At 37.6% G+C, this 19,742-nt stretch overlaps 2 protein-coding genes across 2 annotated transcripts; both read left to right on the top strand.

The window, feature by feature from the left end:
- The first annotated feature begins 2,251 nt into the window (after positions 1-2,251).
- On the top strand, positions 2,252-3,962 carry LOC122670636. The gene is made up of 2 exons (XM_043867583.1): positions 2,252-2,811; positions 3,862-3,962. The coding sequence occupies exon 1, from the start codon at positions 2,322-2,324 to the stop codon at positions 2,799-2,801; it is 480 nt and encodes a 159-aa protein (XP_043723518.1). The 5' UTR covers positions 2,252-2,321; the 3' UTR covers positions 2,802-2,811; positions 3,862-3,962.
- A 4,155-nt stretch (positions 3,963-8,117) lies between these two features.
- LOC122670326 lies at positions 8,118-16,429 on the top strand. Its single transcript, XM_043867159.1, has 2 exons — positions 8,118-9,348; positions 16,265-16,429. The coding sequence occupies exons 1-2, from the start codon at positions 8,214-8,216 to the stop codon at positions 16,402-16,404; spliced, it is 1,275 nt and encodes a 424-aa protein (XP_043723094.1). The 5' UTR covers positions 8,118-8,213; the 3' UTR covers positions 16,405-16,429.
- The last annotated feature ends 3,313 nt before the right edge of the window (positions 16,430-19,742 follow it).

Genomic DNA, 19,742 nt, shown 5'->3' with positions numbered 1-19,742 from the left:
TTCTAATTAGCTATTACACTTCCAGGCTTCAAGTTCCTAATAATACCCTAATTTGTGTTTGCACTAGTAAATTTGAGGCACAACTTAAGAACAATGTTCATGAAAGCTCATCCTGTTCCTGTCTCTCATGGTCGTGTCTGAAATGACACTTCAATTCTTAAATTCATGAGGAATGGTAACAGCAATATTCTTTCAGCATTAACTGAATTGTCTTACATGGGGTTCTGGTGCAACACTTCATATTTTCATCTCCCAACGAAACATAACCAATGATGTTTTCGAAACAAGGGAGAAAAGCAATATTTCATAACCAAGAAAGAGCCTCAAAGAAAGAATACAAAGAGTTTGATTCATATGAAGTCCCTTGCATCCGAGTTGAATTGCTAGCCAAGGACTGGTAATGGAAATGATGAAGTTCCATCCTACATGTTGATAAATAGAACAAAGTACTGCAATTTGTATTAAGCTCTTGTAAACTTACACTTCCTTGTGGAGTTGTACTTTCTTTCTGCTCCAAAGTACAAAAATGGGAAAGGATTAGGTTGAATTTATTGAGTGCATCAGTTCCATATTTCTTTCTTTTTCTTCCTGAACTGAAGGAAATTTATTGAAATGCAGTGATTTTGAAAACCTTCAAATCATTAATGGTATGCAAAATCTTGTGTTAGTATCTTGTAATTGGAAACAAATTCATTACCAACAATTGCATTGACAGGCCAAGTATGAGATGATATATCTGAGGCTATAAACAGATATCATAGCTAGAAACCTAGAAGTTAAGGTTGTAACATCAAGTTGTCATAGTTATACACAATAAACTAGTCCCACTTTTTGAGGTTGGACCTTGGTGCAATGGTAAGGTTGACCAAATGGTGACAGGTTCAGTCTTTGGAAACAGCCTTTTGGCATAGAGGGGGTGATGTTTTTCTTGAAAATCACAAGAAAAATATGATTTGTTCATTTTTATTATTTATTTTTTTAAATCTGAATCGTCCCTTAGCGCCAAGGGTTGTGAGATTACATAGTAATGCCTAGAATAGTGGTACACATGTATTGACAGACATGGGATGTATGCCAATACAAATGTGGGTATTGCCTAAATTATATACATGTAGTTGGTACACATGTCAAATAGTAATTTTTATCCTCTCAAGTGCGGTGCATTGCCCAGTGCACCTCACTTGTGCATTGGATTGGAGAATAGGCATATTGTTGCCTCCTGGGGTCTCCCTTTCTTCTCCCTCCAAGTCTCTTCTTCTTGAGGCCTTCTTGTATATTTGTGTATTTTTTTTTTCTTTCTCCCTCTTTAGGGGGCTGTTGTAGTCATCTTTCTTTTTGATAATGAATTTCTTATTCACCAAAAAAAACATATTTTTGTGATAATAATAATTTATTTAAAAATTTTTGGAAAGAGATTTTATGCATAACTGTGCATGGTGTAAGGTTATACACCAAACTATTAGATGGGGTGAAGAGCCTTGTACCGTATACGGTCATGTCCATTCAATGGTTTGGTACATGACCGTCCACATAATCTTTTGTCAAAAAATTGTGTATAAATTTTTTTCAGTATTAAAAAAATTGTATATAATTTGCCTTTGAAAGTTAACAAATAGGATTTAGAGAAGCAATTTTCTGTGCGGGAGTGTGGCCTACGCCAGTAATCCCATGTATCTATTTCTCTCCTAGGTAGACTCATGAGAGTGCTGGCCACACTGTCGGACAAAGTTCTTTTTCCCTAGGATTCATTACTTTTCATGATGGGTTATGTGATTGGTTTTTTTTGAATAAAAATTAGGGAAAGAGAATACCACCCCCTAGTCGCACAACACATGCTGCCCTGTGCCTAGACACAGGGGCTCACAAAATGACAGTTGCATCCTATGAAAAGATGGAAATGACTATGTATGTGGTTGGCGATCATTTTGTGCGCCCCTGTGTATGGGTGTAGGGGTAGAGTGCGCTGCACAATCGGATGGTGTTCTTTCTATATGATTATTTGAATCATCTATTTTTGACATGTGATCATCCAGTAGAACTCATGTAGGATCTATCCAACGAACTGCCAACACCATCGCGTTATACCTCTACTGTCTACATAGCTCAAATAATTGACACGTGTATAGAAAGAAGCCAATGGGAACAATGAGAGAGAACCGAGCTATACTCTTTTTTTTTTTTTGTTTTGGTAAAAGAACCGAGCTATACTCAATGGGGGAGAATTGGAGATGCGGAGGAGAAGAAAATTAAAATGGAGAGGTGGTTCTGGTTCATGCCTTTTCCAACTTCCCCAAACCTGAAGAGTACGTGATCGGGAGAAAATGGCAATTAGGGCTGAGAAATGGCGAAAATTCGCTGTTCTCATGGCCGTCAACACCATCAGATGCAACCCTGCAACTCATCGTCAGCTTCTACACAACGGCCCAGACACATTGGAAGAGCTCTTAGAGAGGCACTTGGTGAAGAAAGACAAGAATAGCGTCGATGACGAAGAAGACGTGCTTTTAGCTCGTCGTCGCCTCACCAGCACACGAAGAGAGGCTCTTAGTCTCTACAGAGACGTCTTAAGAGCTACTCGATTCTTTGTCTGGCCTGATTCTCGTGGTGTCTTGTGGCGAGATGTTCTGAGAGAGAACGCTCGGAAGGAATTCGAAGAAGCCCGGTTTGAGAGGGACCCTGAGGTCATCACCAGATTGATTATTGCGGGTAGAGATTCTGTTCAGTCTGCCATTGATAAGCTTGTTGAGAAGCAGAAGCAACAGGTGGAGCGCGAACGTAAAGATAGAGATCGTGGCTGGTAATACATGTAACTAGTTGTTTTTTTGGGAATCGATGTAAGGATTAAAAAATTATTGTTTATGGGAGATGATGCTGTTCTTTGATTGAAGAAACGGATATTTGATTCGATGTGCAGTTATGAATTTCTTTGGCCATTTTGTGGTTCTTAAATGCCCTAAATTTTGATTTTTGAAGAAACCCAAATAAGAAACAATGTCAAAGAGTATGAATTTGGTTTTAACATCAATTATGAACCATTCGATTACTTTTATGGCAGATTTTGTTGTTCCGAATTTGAATCTTTTGAAATGGACAGTATTAGGAGATTCTGATTTAGGAAGAAGGTGGTCCTAAGCAATTAGTATCGATTTCAGGGCTTTACAATCTTCTATATAGGCTGAAAATTCCCAACTGAAATAAGAAAGATGGATGTTGAGGAAACAGAAAAAGAAAATCACTGAAGAATCAGAGGTGGGGAGAACTTCAAGTTTCAATTGTCATGTTTTTGGAGATTCAGCTGCTGTTGAGGTCTATTTTGGTTGCTTTCAATCTCTTTGTGGGAAACAAAATTGATGTTCAGTCAAACCTTGTCTAACCAGCTACTGTACCATACTTGTTGTCTTGTGTATGGTACAGTAAGAGATTTTGGTTGGACTTTGGAGAAAGGCATAGCTTTCTCATTAAAAGCTTCCTCTCTCATTCTTTCTGGCAAGTTTCAAGAGTCCCTGGATATGTTAGCTTGATTTTTAGATCGCTTACATTGACAAGTTTCTTGAGAAATAAAAACAGATGTTTCACAGCACAGTCATGGGGTTTTTGGTGATTAGGCAACTAATTGTTGCTTTAGACCAATGTAAGAGATACTTTATTGTCCTTAGTTCCTTGTCTAAATGAAAAAAAATTGAAATCATAGGGACAGCCTTGAGACATCCTGAAGGAAATTGTGGTGCTTGAGATCATTATAAAATTGTTTTATTCTCACTTATTTAATTCCATAATTGGTTTGTTTTATTGATGCCAGTGTATAGATACAATCAAACAACCATTGTTTAAAAGGTTTTTTTTTGTTTTGGGTTTGTTGGGAGGCTTAAGAATTTGATGGTTGGCAATTTTGGTGAAAGAACCTCTACTATGGTAGCAAATAGAAATGATATCTGGGTTCAATTATTCACACAATATATTTTCAAAGGGTTGTTTTCTATCAGGAGAGCCATGGTGGAAACAATCTCTGAGCTGAAATGATTCATCATTTGGAATAAAAGTGGTGTTGAAGGTGATTTTCCTACATTAATCTTTCCACTGTGTTAGCCTTCTAAACTACTTTCTTTATCTTCACAAAACTTAGTAGCTTGAACCTTGAAACTGGGGAAACATAATTGCTTTCAATATGATATTTAGCACATCGTATATTATGCTGGTTTCATTGTGGGACCTGTGCCCACTGACAAAGCTTCATGTTCTACTCTACTTAACAAAGCTGCAACATAGATCGTAGGTCATGTTGGTTTCATTCTACATCTTCCTGCTTCCCAGCTTCAGAATGTCTCGTTGAACAAAGATGTAGAACCCAAGTCTTCCAAATTGTGCTTGCTGAACATTTCTAATGGATGTTTACATTTTGTCTACTAGAAATCAGTAGAGATCTCCATATCCTCACTGTTAGGACTGGTTGAACAACGATGTAGAACCCAGTCTTCCAAATTGTGCTTAGATGGAAACTCTGCTAGTTCTTTTTCTTCTTTTATTTTTTTTTAACGTTTCTAATGGATGTTTACATTTTGTCTACTAGGAAGTCAGTAGAAATCCCCATATCCTCACTATAAGGGCTTGTGGCATTTCCTCAATAAAATATCTCACTGCTTTAGTATTTCTACCACAACATAATTTTTGCATTTATATTGTTCGAATCCAGGATCAATACTGTGAGAAGTTTATTCTCATGTATAGAAATACTCCCATCCTTATCAACTATGCCAGTGATGTGGCAAGATGATAACATGGAAGTAAAGTTTTTTTTTTGTGTGTGGTAATCACATGGAAGTAAAGTTACCACATTCGGATTGGTGCCGTTTCCCTGCCATTCTGAGAACAATTTTTTTGTGTGTGGTAATCACATGGAAGTAAAGTTACCACATTCGGATTGGTGCCGTTTCCCTGCCATTCTGAGAACAATTTGATTTCAAGTCTACCGCACTCCATGATTTCTATATCTATGCCATGATGATTACGCTCCAGGAAATTACATCCTGCGACGCCAAACTGTCGACAAGACAACTTTCATCCCAGAGCCAGCACATTGTCACATTTTGCTTATTTGTTGTCTAATTTTTTATATACTTACCTTTTCAAGAAGAATTTTAATTTAGTTTTATTCATACCTGACTCTAATTTTCACTGTCCCTCAATGGGGCTAACTCCACATTGGTAGCTAGGATACTTTGTAATCTTAAGATTATCTGGTCTGAGTGGCTGTTTCTGTAGGTTACGGGATAGTTACTGGGTTTCCATTTCAAACCATTGCAATCATGAACCATAGTCATCAGAAAGCAACCAATAGAATTCACTCCTTTTCCCTCTCCCGTATGGATCAATAGATCAATAAGTTATTAATAGCTTCAGCCCTGCCTCAGGGTTTTATTCACTGTTCTTTCTTAGTTCCTTTCAAGACATCTTCCTTCATTGATTACCTCTTTGCATGGCATAGGGAGGGACCTAAAAAAAACTAGACATGTGCTATAGGATGATTCAGCTTTATGAATCCTTCTTCTTTTAGTGTTATTATGTTTATTGCTTCTTGACCATAGAAGAACGTGAGGAGCCATACAGGGACAATCAGAGAAGTTGAGTGGATAATGTTGTCAAATTCCTACCAGTTGAGGTCTGTCCATCTATCCTTCTGTGTATGAGAATGTTTTCACTTGACTGCACATATAGTTCTGCAGGAGGTTCTTTGCTCTCTGTGTGTGTGCTTGGAAGATGTTGAGTCTGCCTTAATGTTGGCATACCCTGACTTTGGACTTCCATTCACCAATAAAACAGAAGCATGTCCAGCATATTTCTTGTTGCTCCCTGTGGATTTAAACCTCAACACATTGGTCAAAGATAATGAAGACCTAACGGTCGGAGTAGTGGGAAGGGGTCATGCGGCCAAAGCAATTTCATCCTTGGCGACCTGGATCAGCTATGGTTCTGTTCAGTCTGGAGAGCTGTGCAACTAGACAGGTAATTCTTATTGCAGAGGCTCTGGGTCTCGCAGAGGAAACAAAGCCATTTCTGAGGAGATGGTTGCATTTATAATATGTTCATTAATGGGTCTGGAATGGAGTGATTTGGAAACAGCTTGAGATTGTTTGAAAGGATGCCTAATGAAGGAATTAGACCAGATCTCATCACATGGTGGGGAAGGACTGATGCTTTTACAATAAGGAACTGAAGTTGATTGACCTTGATCTTGATTTGGATCAAGACTTAAAGAGTTTGTAGGTGTGCGCATATACATGTGGATGCATACCAATACACAGGAGAGTATATGGTTGAGTTTGAATCTGAAATTTGGCTAGTTGCTTATCTTGACCGTTACTGTCTCTAGTGCTTGGAATTGCCAGATCATCTAGTCATATGGCAAAATTGTGTAGATCATTAAGGGATGCTTATCTTGATGGGTGGAGCAAGGGTAATCTCCTTTGCAGGGACTCTTAGTTCTGTCATACAATAGGAGGATGTGGCAATTCTTAACATTAGATAGATGGGTTGATAGGAGAAGTTGTGAGGGAGGACATGCATAGTCTCGGTCTTGTACCAAATATGACCTTGGATAGAACCTATTGGAGGGTAAGGATCCATGTAGCAAACCTCATTTACCTAAGATTATCCTGACTTATTGGGCTGTGCCTCATTCCTCTTACATATTTCATTTTTCCTTTTATGTTACATCTTTCATTTGTCATTTTTCATTTTTGTATTTCTCATTTCATTCCTCATTCCTCTTTTCCCCATCTCTTTATCCCCCCCCCCCTTTTAGACCTCAGTATGCCCGATTTTTTTTGTTTGGATCCATGTAACCTACCCCATTAAGTTGGGATAAGGCTGTGTTTGTTGTTGTTGTAGATATATGGGTCGATGTCTTGGATAGACAAGTCAATGTCCAGAGTGGTCAAGTGTGAAACCGAAATCAATATGCCCTATCATACATACACTTACCTTCCATGTATGTCCATGAACCCCATTGGTAGGCCTATGCATCCTCTCAGCAATCAATTTTGTTTTTTTTTTTTTTTTGGCCACTTGTTTTCTCATTCAACATGCTACATGGCAAATATGCTAGGGCCATTAAGATAAGCTTGCTTTAGTGGATTTTTTATTTTTTGTTGGGTTAAAAACAAGGAGAAAGTTTTCCTTCACTAGGCCATAAGGGTTCACTTGTTTACCCATCCATGATCATTATTTCTCTCCTTCTACTAGTTAAAGTCGAAAACACTCTCTCCACCATTCATGATATTCATTCCATCACACAGACATCTATCGGTCAAGAGGGTGGATAACAAAGAAGCATCTTCGACATTTGATCCATTAGATCATGGTATCAAGCATTTGAATTACATTATATACAAATCGTTTTTTAGAATGTGAATTCAAGGATTGAGAGAGAGAGAGACCTACTTTTGTTAGAAGGATTATAAGTTACTAAGGATATTTAAGTATCCCCCATCCTTTGTATTTTTCCAATAAATTTCGCATTTTAGTGGTACTTGTTTCGCTTTTATAACTTTGGAACATCTTTTCGCTCTTGAAATTGGAGCACATAAAATAAAACATTGAAAAATTCAGAACTACAAAAGATGCATGAACATACTTGAGAAGGTAAGCCATTATGTCACTAAAATTAACCAAGAAATTTGCCTTGTAGTCAAATGTAAAATTGACTACGAGTCCTCTCTAGTCACTTGAAATTATTGGTGAAACAAAAGGAAAAATATGGGATAGCACCAATTCCATATTCTGCGCCATCGCTTTATGAGGATCCATGGCCATGCGACGATATGAAAGGGTAGAAGATTTGCACAAAGTTAACTTAATTTCAAAATTGCATGGTGACACCCCTCATAAGACACAAATTAATATAACACACCCTTGTAAGATGTGTCATATGCCCTCTATTTGGATTCGAACCAGCCAAGTTAACCCTAATTCTGGTTGGTCCGATTTTGATCGGGAATCGATCTAGATCCGGATCGGATTCCGAGATTTTTAAACCCTGACCGTGGTTTTTCCCTGTTGAAGAAATGCAGTATAGGGCAAGGCTCGGACATAACTCAAAATGGTTCTTGAAGATGTTTGTGCCTGAAGATGTTAGACTGATTCGGGAAAACATGATTTGAAAACCGTCCAGGAATCCCTGTAAGTCGTCGATCGCATTCATATCGTTGAAGCCTCAAATGTTTCGTTCATTTTGCAAGAAACTACTGCAGATCATAGTGGGCAGTGATTCATCAACCAAAATCCCTATTCTTCAAGACCCATCTCTAAGATCCATCTCAAATGCCAAAATCCAACCTTCTGGATTGTCCCCAGATTTATCTCTTAAAGCCTTTCAAAAGGCTTTTATCAGAACCAACAGCACCAGCAGATCTGAGACAGTCCTTGCACTCTTTGACACCTATGAATTGCCCAAACCCCAAATCTCAAAGCTCATTACCATGTACCCATCACTGCTCTTTGCTGATCCTGACAATACCTTACAACCCAAATTAGAATTTTTCTCTAAAATGGGGATTTCAGGTCCCAATCTTGCAAATATCCTCTGCAGGGACCCAAGCATTTTGGATTGCAGCTTGGAAGACCATGTTATCCCTTTGGTCAACTTCCTTAAGAATTTCATTCACAGCGATGAAGATATGGCTGTCATTCTGGGTCGCTTGAGATTGCTGAAGGGGGTCCCTGAGTTAATGGGTCCAAATATTGAGATCTTGCGCGAACAGGGCTTACCTGATTCCATCCTTTCAGAGCTAATATTACGACGACCTCAGTTGTTAACTTGGAAAGCTAGCCGGTTTAAGGAGAAGCTACTGCAAACCAAGCAAATGGGTTTTGACACCTCAAGTTCCCTGTTTGTTCAGGGATTCCAAGCATTTGCACAGATGAATAAGCCTACCTGGGAAGCGAAATTGGAGGTTTTCAGGAGTTTTGGATGGTTGGAGAATGAGATTCTCTCTCTGTTCAGAAAGCAACCTGGTTATTTGACTCGTTCTGAGAATATTATCAGGACCCATTTGAATTTCTATATGAACAAATTGGATTGGACAGCTGTGGATATTGTCGAGAATTCAGAACTTTTACACCAAAGTTTGGAGAAGAAAGTTATTCCAAAGTGTCTTGTTCTTGGAGTTCTTTCCTCCAAGGGTCTGTTCGAGAAAGAAAGATTGGGCAAGGTACTGAAGATGACTGAAGTTAAGTTCTTGAAGAAGTTTGTAATGAAGTACGAGAAGGAACTACCTGAACTGTTGAAATCGTACAAAAGTATGACAGAATCTCCCAGACCAGAAACTGGGTCTGAGGAAGGCAGCAGGGATGATAACTTGTAAAATGTTCACTTCACACTTTTGAGAAAGTATCTACATTTTCTTGTTTGATGATGCTCATGTAAATGTTTTTGTTTTATAAGTATACGTTCGCATTCTTCTCAAGTAAAGGTTATTGTTTTAAGTTCTCCCTAATTGGTGGATAATGATCGATAATGGAGCATGACCCAGCAAAGAAATAGTGAAATTCTTAGTTACTGTGCAGAAACATTGGGGAACTTGATATCATATCAAAATAAAGATGGGAACCTCAGAATAAGTTGAAAATTAAAAGTTACGGTGGAGAGGTTTCACTTGAAAATCAACCTAGGTCATTTCACCTTTTGAAGAGAACTCTTCCAAAATTGACAAATGAACTACAGTAGCAGCCTAACAGATAGTATATGATGTCTGTTAAATTGTTTTATGATCTGAAATCATGCCTAAATATGGAGGTAACAAAGGTGCGTTTTCTTGTCATTTTTATTGCAGACTTGAAAATTTTGTCTTCAATTTTTTTTTCCCCCTTTACAACCTAATTTTCTATTTACTGGAGAGATTGTATGGAATAATTTTGAGTTGTATGCTGTTATAGAAAACTTACGAGGACAGGAAAACAGCTTTGTATTTTAAAGAATGGTCTTAAAGACAAGTAGAAAGCCAAAACTTTACTCAGGTTAATAAATGTACTTTTGTTTTCAATATATACTTTTGAAACACAAGAGCTGAAATATGATGACTTCATGACTACATGTACAGTATTGAAAAATGCTTTGAAGGTAGGACGTGGTAGGCTAAATTTGATTATACTATCCAATAAATGTTAATGCTCCAAAAGATGTTTGATCATGTCTAAGCCAATCTCCAATGCAGTTATACTGAAGAGGATTTTCATACGTGAACTGCTAAGCTGTATTCACAATAATCTCATGGAACTCAGATGGGCAGAAGATGTCTGCCTACCTTGTTATGGTTATCTGCCCCAGTGTGCTACTCTAAGATGCTCCTGCTTTTGCTAAACCCTCTAAGCACTTAAACGTTAGTTAACTGATTTGAAGCCAAGGATCTTAAACTCTGTCAGGAAACAATCCCGTACATTTTGCTTTATATCTATGAACTCTTTCTATCAGGGTCTTAGGATCTAAACCTGAAGAAAGTTCTAAATCAAATCTTTACATTTTCCTTTCTTTTCCTGAATGAATGGGAGGACATTAGCGAGCAGGTAACATATTGATTGTTAGCAGTTAAAGACAGGACTTGAACCCAATTCTAGGGTATGAAGCCCTACAGACTTTACAACTAGGCAAGCCAGTATCTTCGAAGTTCAGCTTTTATGAGAAATCATCATTTGTGTTTTGGAAAGCATCCACGGAAGGAGTAATTGCACAAAAGATCTTTCTGGTTTCAATTATTGTGTAACATCCACAGCCAGTCTGCAACCAGGAAAGAGTCCTGATTAGGAAACAATGCACGTGATTGATGACTATCTCCTTAGAAATCTCATTAAAAATGAAACATATACTCTCAAGCACGTTCTGGATTGTCGACTTCAAGATGATACTCTAATTTCTGGATTCCCTTTTTGAACCATAATCTTATATGTGTGAGTTGATCAAATCTTGAGAGTCAAATTTCTTTTTTACTTTGCTAGGGATGTTCATTTGGGCATGGAAACAAAATTCTAAACTAGTTTAAGTCACTTACACCTCCAAAACTTCAAGTTTCTATCATTACCATTTCTCATGTTTCCAACATAACCTCGAGAGATATAACTCAAAACCAGGACTAGAGAGATTGGCCCACCCAAAACTACATTTTTGCTGAGGCCCCATTAGTGTCTTAGTTTAGTTTCCACATCCAACCAGAAAAATCAGCCCTCATTCAGTTTTGTGCATCATCAACTCAGGAGGACCTTATCTTTCAGCTAAAGTATAAAATCAATCATTAGTGGAATGTTGTTGGTAGTATGATTATGGCCAATAGTTCTTGCTTAGCTTCAGAGAAAATACATATTTAATTGCCTAGGCTTCTCTGATCCAGCTAAAAAAAAACAGGGTATCCCAGTGCATGAGGCTCCCACTACTGCAGGGTCTGGGAGGGGCAAATGTACGCAACCTTACCCCCGCTTCACTGAGAGGCTGTTTGCATGTTTCAAACCCGCAACCTGATGGTTGCAGTAGCGCAGCTTAACCGTTGCGCCAAGGCTCGCCCACGCAGATCTTTGACCTAGCTACTCCTTTGAAAATACTCTGATATTTGAATGGAAAAATACTTCTCCAATAAATTGCAACGCAAGTACAGATGCTCATTCTGCAGAAACTATGGTGAAGGCGGTGGAGTCTGGTGTAATGAGTATCATGAGCTTTTTTCATGTTTTGCTTCTTACATTCATTGGCCTTCATAATTGAGTGTGATAACTGCTTACCTGTATGGTTGAAGCTTTGTGAGGAGTTTTGAATCTTTCAGTGATTGATGCGGTTCATGATTATATTATGTTGTTGGTGATGATGTGGATCATGATTATCTTATGTTTTTGGTGAAACTTTTGTGCTCTCAGTGCTGTTCACTGAGAATGCAATAAGGTGCCCTTGCTCAAGAAAGCATAAATAATGGGCTGCGGTTTAGATTCTTTGAGACATCCCTCCAAACTCCTTTTCTAGGTTGCAGTTTCACCCCTCTAATCAATAACATTCTGTAAGCGCGCTTAGTTTGGATATATTATAGTGAGGAGCATGCACAACCCTTGAATAGTGGATTCAGAATGACTTTTTGCTTCTCTACGGAGAAAAATGCATGTGACAAAGAAAACAGGGTAAAACCTTTCATTGACATTCATTTCTGTTGCCTCTTTTCTCTGCTATGATTTCAATCAAAAAGGTTAAACAAAGGTGTCCCAATGCTTAGGGGTCTGTCTCTTGCTCTTCGTCTCCTTTTGCATCTTAGTTTTTCATTTTTCGTATTTTCTTTTTCTTCTCCTTTCTCCCTTTCTTTCTCACTCTGGATCAGACATCACAGTTATCTTGCTAGAAGCTGCTGCTCTGTAGTTTTATTTTCTTCTTCTTTCTTTGTCCTCTCTCTCCCTTCATCCCTTCACCTGCCCCCCCCCCTTTATCTATCTCTGTAAACCCTCTTCTTCTTTCTTTTTTGCATGTGTATTTCTAATGTTGATGCAGGGGGAACCTGTGACTAGAAAAAAACTCAGACGAAACTCAACCAGTTGGGGTGGGTCTGTTCAACAGTCTAGGAGGTCTACTGAACTTCAACAGAGCATATTTTCTGCTGAGAAATAATAAAATTCCATAAGTCTCTTTTCCAGATTCATTCTTATTAGGGAGATTCATTTATGACCTTAAAAACTTAGAAAATTTTCCCAAGAGTAATATACCATTTGAGACAGTCAAAACATAAACCCAAATCCAGATTCAACTAATTAAGTACTGATTTTGATTTCATATTAATAATCCAATTTTTTTCCCTAAGCATATTTAGAATTACAAAAAATTACTGAAAAGACCCTCTAAAGTATCTCAAAGGTCATTTTCTACTCGGACATAATGGCTTGCTGTATTGGCCTATGTGGACTTGGGTTGTTTGTAACTGGCTAGTTCATTCTCAAAGTGCCCATCAAATTAGGCCTTTAGAGGTTGGGTTGAGACACAGTTGGGCCATGCTAGGGCCTACACCACATTTTCTTCCCTTTGATTTGCAGAATGGTAACTCTATATTAGAGTAGTGGCCAAGTTTACTGTTTCAGCCAAGTTTCCATAACGTGGCAACTATGGTTATTTTCTTTAATATTTCATCCGAGTTTGCGTTTCGGGCTAGGCATCAGGAAGTATGCAATTATTTGTTTTTGGTTTTGCTGCCTTGTTAACCAACTGTGCCTACTTGAATTGGAATATTGAATAATGGTTATGTAGAATGAAGATCTATCCAAAGTTGAAAATGTTTCTTCTATGCTGAATGCATATTGTTTTGCTGAGTACAAATTTAGGTAAAATTGGAGCAAAATCATGTAAGAAGCTAGGAGGTTTAGAAGCATTTAACCCAAAATATATGGGTGTAAAAATATTGTTTTTTCCTGACTGGTTATCATGGCTGTATCATCCGCTGGTTGCTGTGAATATGATCTTGGTGCTGTATCATTTGAAAGGGAAAGGAAATCTATATTAATCGTTTATCAGTAAGATGCTTGATCATATTAGAGAAACCTTAATTTGCATTTGTGATGTCTGATCAGACCGGAGAAAACCTTACGGCTCCGTTTGGTTGCAAGGGGAAATAAAGGGAAGCGAAGTGAAATTTTCATACTTAAAAATGGAACTTTTTTCATCATTACCCCATGTGACACCATGTGACAATATATCTAACTTCAAATCATTCTATATTTGGTTATTAAATTTCACTTTACTTTGCACCCATTTCCCTTTGGTTTAAAATGTAAAATAAACATTACATCTAAAATGTATCTTTACTAGATATGGTAAGAAATTTATGTAGGTTATACAATCACATGGGGTAATGATTACAAAAGTTTCTTTTTTAGGTTTGAAAATTTTCCCTTCCCTTCCCTTTAATTCCCCTTGCACCCTAACGAAGCCTACATGGTTATTTTATGGTTTTTAATTTAGGAGAAGTTCTAGTTAAGGAGGGAATTGAATACTATTTACTCATTCCAAGTTTGGTTGCTTTAATGGCCCATTTGAGTGCAGATTGGGCCAAATTGAAGGCAGCAAGTGTAGCCCCAACCTGCATTGATCAGGTTCAGACATGTACTCAGTCATCTGAGACTTCCCTTGGAAAAACCATGACATTCCTCTGTTCCATGGAGGAAAGAAAACACATTTTCCACTGTAATAAAAAAAAAAAAAAAAGAATCATGCACTGAAGACCCATGTCATGGAAGAAAATAATAAATAAAATGATAGATATTCATAAGGGCTTGCAACTCTTATCACATCTGATGAGCATACTCTGATGTGTACTATAAATGTGATCTTGTGTGACCAAGATTGTGTATGATCAAGTTAAATCCAGTATAGTCTTAGTTGACCAGAATTCATGAAAGTGTTGTGGCTAGGAATTCAAACTTTTACTCGATTACTCTGCACAGGGAGCTTTGAGGGCAATCATGTTTCTAGTCATTTCAGATTTTTTTTTGTTCAAAGATTGCAAATGATTTTAGTATAACAAATTAGATTTCTGTCAATATGTGTATACTTTATATTGTCTTTACTCATAAAGCAGGGCCTAGAAAAAAATATATTTGCTGTTTGAAAATAGTATCTTAGTTCAGAGTAGACCCTTTTTATCGGTCATCCAAACAACCCAAGCTCCATAGTTGCTTCTAGCCAATCACATGGTTGGAAATTGGAATAAATCACATGCTTTGCAGTCTCCAACTTTTCATCCTTCTCAGTAACTTGGGTCTGTTAGGCTCTGGTTGAATCAACAGAATATATTTTATAGGAAATTTTATAGGGCTACAAAAATCAGAAATTGTAACTAAAATGCAATTAAAATTTTGGACAATAACTTCCAAGTTATTTCTGTGAATGTTATTTGCTGAAAAAAATGGTGGTATCTTGGTCAAGGATGTAATTGCCATCCATGGAAGACACCAATCCCATTGGATGGATTCTTTTCCTCACTCAATGAAAAACCTAAATATGCTTCATTGTCATAAACAATCCAAAAAATAGACAAATGACAAGAATACCACCATTTTCGTCCCAGATTTTCCCCCCTGTTGAAACAAGCTGGAGCCTTACTGAAATTAGGTTGGAGAATCTTTTTTCTTTTTTTTTAATCTAGTAGGTCTAGGAATTTGTCCCCCCTTTTTTTTTCCCTTTGAGGGAAACTTGCCCTATAATTGCTTTACATACATTGACTGGTACTACTTGGTGATTCTAGTCTTGAGGAACATAATTTGTTGTAATCCAGGTAATGGTTGGGTGGTTGATATATAGACTGACCCCTGGATGGCTGGATTCCTTCCCTCCCATCCTTTAGACTATCTTAGGGGTCTGGTGAATGGGATTTAAAGAAGTTGAAATCTATTTTCTCAAATGATGTAGTTAGAGAAATTCTTAAAAATTCAACCCTCAAGTTGATAATTGCAAGAAGTTCCATTTGCGCCTTTCCTAGGTGTTAGTTTCCAACTTTTTTTGGGTTCTTCCAGGACTAATGGTTGAAATTGGATATGGAAAATTAGGCTCTAATTTTTGGGAGAATTCTGCCAATGATCGAATTTTTCTTTTGGAAATTTCTGAAAGATACACTAGAGCCTAGAGGTTAGAAGACATCCGATAATATTTAAGCTCCCTTTCTGTAGTAACAAGGAAGAAACAGAATGTTTATCTTTTTTATTTTTTTGAGGGGGTGGATCCCCCCCGCTTACTCCAGGAATCTGGATTAATTTCTTTATCAGGGTTGAAGTCAAATCTTAAACCACAAAACTGTGTTGGATCTTACTTCTTGGGTATTAAGCTTTTGGGTTTTCAATATATGAATATTCCTTTGCTGCCTAAATTTGAGGTTTATTTGATTTGTTATCCGGTTTGGATGCTTTGTAGTGGATAACTTTTTGAAAAGTCTAATTTCATCCATTGAAAATAATGTCTAAGTTCAGTTGTTATGCAATGAACTTGGTCTGTTGAGAAGAGTTTTGCCAATAAAACTCCCAACCCTAGGCAATTCATCCTTTGACAGTAGTGTTCAAATTTAGTCATTATGCATTGAACTCTGTCTGTTGAAAAGAGTTTTCTCAACAAACCTCTCAAGTCTCAAGTGACCTTCCCTAGGCAATTTTTGGGGCTTCTCCTCCTGGAGAGTGGATAGCTTAATGTGATGGCTCTTTCTACCCAAAAACAAGACAAGTTGGGTTTGGCTTGATACATTGAAATGATGAAGCTTCAATTTTTTTGCAGAATCTCAATATGAATTCGCTGGAGAATGGTCACCCCAAATAATTGGAAGCTGGGGCTTTCTCAAGCATCTCAAGGAAAAAAGCAATCTGAAAGTTCAGAGTCATATTGTGGAGACAGGTATTGAAGAACTTCTGAATTAATTTCAGCAAGTGGAGTTCCACTGGAGAATGGTCACCCCAAATAATGGAAGCTGGTGCTTTCTCAAGCATCTCAAGGATTAAAACAATCTGAAAATTCATTCATATTGTGGGGAGACAGAGTCTCGAAGGACTAGTGAATTAGCTGCAGCAAGTGGAGTTCCATTGCTGATCATGAGAACTGTTCTCCACATTTTGATGGCAGGACTTGTTTAAAGCACTTCAGTCTGTTATCATATCTTATATTACTAGAACTGTTCATCAATTCTGCCAATTTTCTAGCTACTCTCAGATTATATAATCCATTCTTTATCAACACTAGAGTCTTGGTTCTATGTTCTTTGTTTCACTTTAATCCTCTTGCGCTCTCAAGGTCACCCTCGGCCTTGCTTTGTGCTTTGGGCAATGCATGGTTTCCTTTTTCATGTCATTAAGGCTATGTTTGGAATGCAAGAAATGGATAAAAATAAAGTAATGACTTTATATATATATATATATATTTTTTTTTTTCAAAAATGTTTTTTTCTATTCTTGTATGTATTCGAGACATTAGCCTGAGGCTATGTTTTGTTGGCAAGAAATAGATAGAAAAGGAAAGAAAAGTTCAATTTTATTTTTTTGATTTTGAGGAGAGAGAGATTGATACATAAATCAATCATTGTGTCATATGACAAAAAACTATGATGATACAATGATTGATTATGTGTCTATCTCTCTTCTCAAATAAAAAAAAATAGAAAAATTTTCTTTTCTATCCCAACTCAGATTAAGTTTTCCTTTGCCAACGGAAAAGGATGAATTCCTTTCCTTCATCACTAGTGATGTGTCCTTGTGACTGGACTCCTTGTCTTATCATCAACTCTTTAACTCTACTAGACACGTCAAATTACCCTTTCTCATGCTAATCAAAGGGTTATATCTATATGGGGAGGAGAAATTGAAATATGAAATCTCTATAATTCTCAAATCATAGTGGCTGTAGCATCAGCTGAATTAAACCAAACATCTTAAACGGTTAAAGAGAAAATAGGTTAAGGGAAAATAAAGCATGTGGTGCCCTTGTGCAAATTTCAATATACCTCTCTCACATAATAAATAATAAGGCCCACACTGACACTCTCTTCGATTCTAACAATGTGAATCTCATATAGATTTATACTATTCTCCAAACCTCATTGGTACAACATGCAAGTATCGAGATCAATTACTTGCAAAACTGGTACATATCATCCGAAATGGGCGATACAATTCCGTCATATCAATACCTTAAACCCTGGTTTCAAGAAATCCAAAATGAAACTAGATCGAAAACGGTTCGATTCGATCTAGATTTTTTTTATTCGATTTTAATCAGATGAACTGAAAAAAAAAAACAAAAAATTGACACCCTTAGACCGGCAAGATAAAGTTTTAAAAAATCTGATGGAAATGAAAAGGCATCTATGAGTATGAAATTGAACACATGATTAATCGACATCATTCCCTACATATCACTATAGTTGAAATTGTTCCATGCACTCTTATCTTTAGATCTTCTTGAACCATCCACCTTATTATCTCTCTCAATCCCCCTCCCCTTCCCATCCAATTTTTTTTGTTGGAGCAAAATTGGGTAGAACCAGAAGGAACATTTAGACCGGATTTGATTACGTTTAACTTTGAACAGGTTCCGGTCCAAAATTCAAATCCTTAGGTTTCAGCTTCACGCCTGCTCATGTCACTGAGAAGACGAGAGGAGATTGGGAAGTCCATGCTTGCCTTGATTGGAACCTGTTCGATTAAAAACCCTTGTAAGTCATTCTACTCTTAACACTCCCAGAATGTTTAGCTTCTGTAGCAGAAAACTTAATAATATGAAGTTGTTTGGTAATTTATCAACATTTCTGCTTCCCAATCGAAACTCATCTCTTAGGTTTAGCTCAAATGCCACAGAACAACCGTCTCTCACGGTTGATTATCTCATAAACAGATGTGGGTTAACCGAAGAATCTGCTTTTAAAGTCTCCCAAAGGTTTAACATGAAATCCACCACAAAAGCAGACTCGGTTCTCGCCCTGCTCAACAGTTATGGATTAACCCAACCCTATATCTCAAAGATAATCAGCAAGGACCCAAAAGTACTCTCTGCCGATCCTAAGAAAATTTTGGAACCCAAGATTGAATTTTTTTCTAATATGGGGATTTCAGGCCCCGACCTTGGGAAGATCTTCTGCAATGACTCAAGCTTGCTGGCGAGTGTCAGTTTGGAAAACCAAATTGTTCCTTCCATTGAATTCCTTAAGAGTTTCCTTCACGATAATAAGAATGTTGTTGTGGTCTTGAGTCGGTTAAGGTGGATTAAGGGGATTCAAAGAGTAATGAAACCTAATATTGAGATTTTGCGAAATGAGGGGGTGCCAGAATCTAGAATTTTGAAACTAATTATGTTAGCGCCTCAATTACTTACTTGGAAACAACCTCAGTTTAATGAGGTTGTCTCGCAAGCCAAGGAAATGGGGTTTGACCCCTCGAGTTTGATGTTTATCCATGCCGTCCGCACACTGGCACAGATGAAGAAGACTATTTTGGAAGCGAAATGGGAGATTTTTAGGAGTTTTGGATGGTCGGAGGATGAGATTCTCTGCATGTTTAGAAAACAACCCCAGTGTTTGACTCGCTCAGAGAAAATGCTTAGAATGCGATTGGATTTCTTCATGAACAAACAGAGTTTGACAGCAGCAGAAGTTGCCCGTATGCCAGTCATTTTGCTTCTTAGCATGGAGAAGAGAACTGTTCCAAGGTATTCTGTTATTCAAGTTCTTCTCTGCCGGGGTTTGATGAAGAAACAAAGTATTAGTACTGCACTGATATTGAATGAAGATAAGTTCTTGGAAAAATTTGTTAGGAAGTATCAGCAGGAGCTACACTCTCTCTTCATCTCAATACTGTTAATGGGGACCATATATGTCTTGATTTATGTGGATGACATAATCCTAATTGGGACTAGTGATGCCTTACTCCAACAATTTCTGCACAAAGTAGGCATGGCTTCTGCAATCAAAGACTTGGGGAGACTCAATTACTTCTTGGGCATCAACGTTGAATGGATGAATGATGGGATTGTCTTGTGTCAAGAGCAATACATTTACAACCTTCTCCACTGTACAAAGATGTTAGACTATAAATCGGTTTCTACACCAGCAGCCACTTCATCCACTCTTAGTCAATATGGTGGGGAACCCATGATGGATCCTACACAATATAGAAGTGTAGTGGGAGCACTACAATACGTAACTCTCACAAGACCGGATATATAATATGTTCATCACTGGGGTTTGTCAATACATGCATAACTTGACACA

This window comes from Telopea speciosissima, chromosome 8 (genome assembly GCF_018873765.1).
Source record: "Telopea speciosissima isolate NSW1024214 ecotype Mountain lineage chromosome 8, Tspe_v1, whole genome shotgun sequence".
Lineage (NCBI taxonomy): Eukaryota > Viridiplantae > Streptophyta > Magnoliopsida > Proteales > Proteaceae > Telopea > Telopea speciosissima.
Note: the sequence above shows the minus strand (reverse complement) of the source record. Positions and strands in the feature narration are given on the sequence as shown.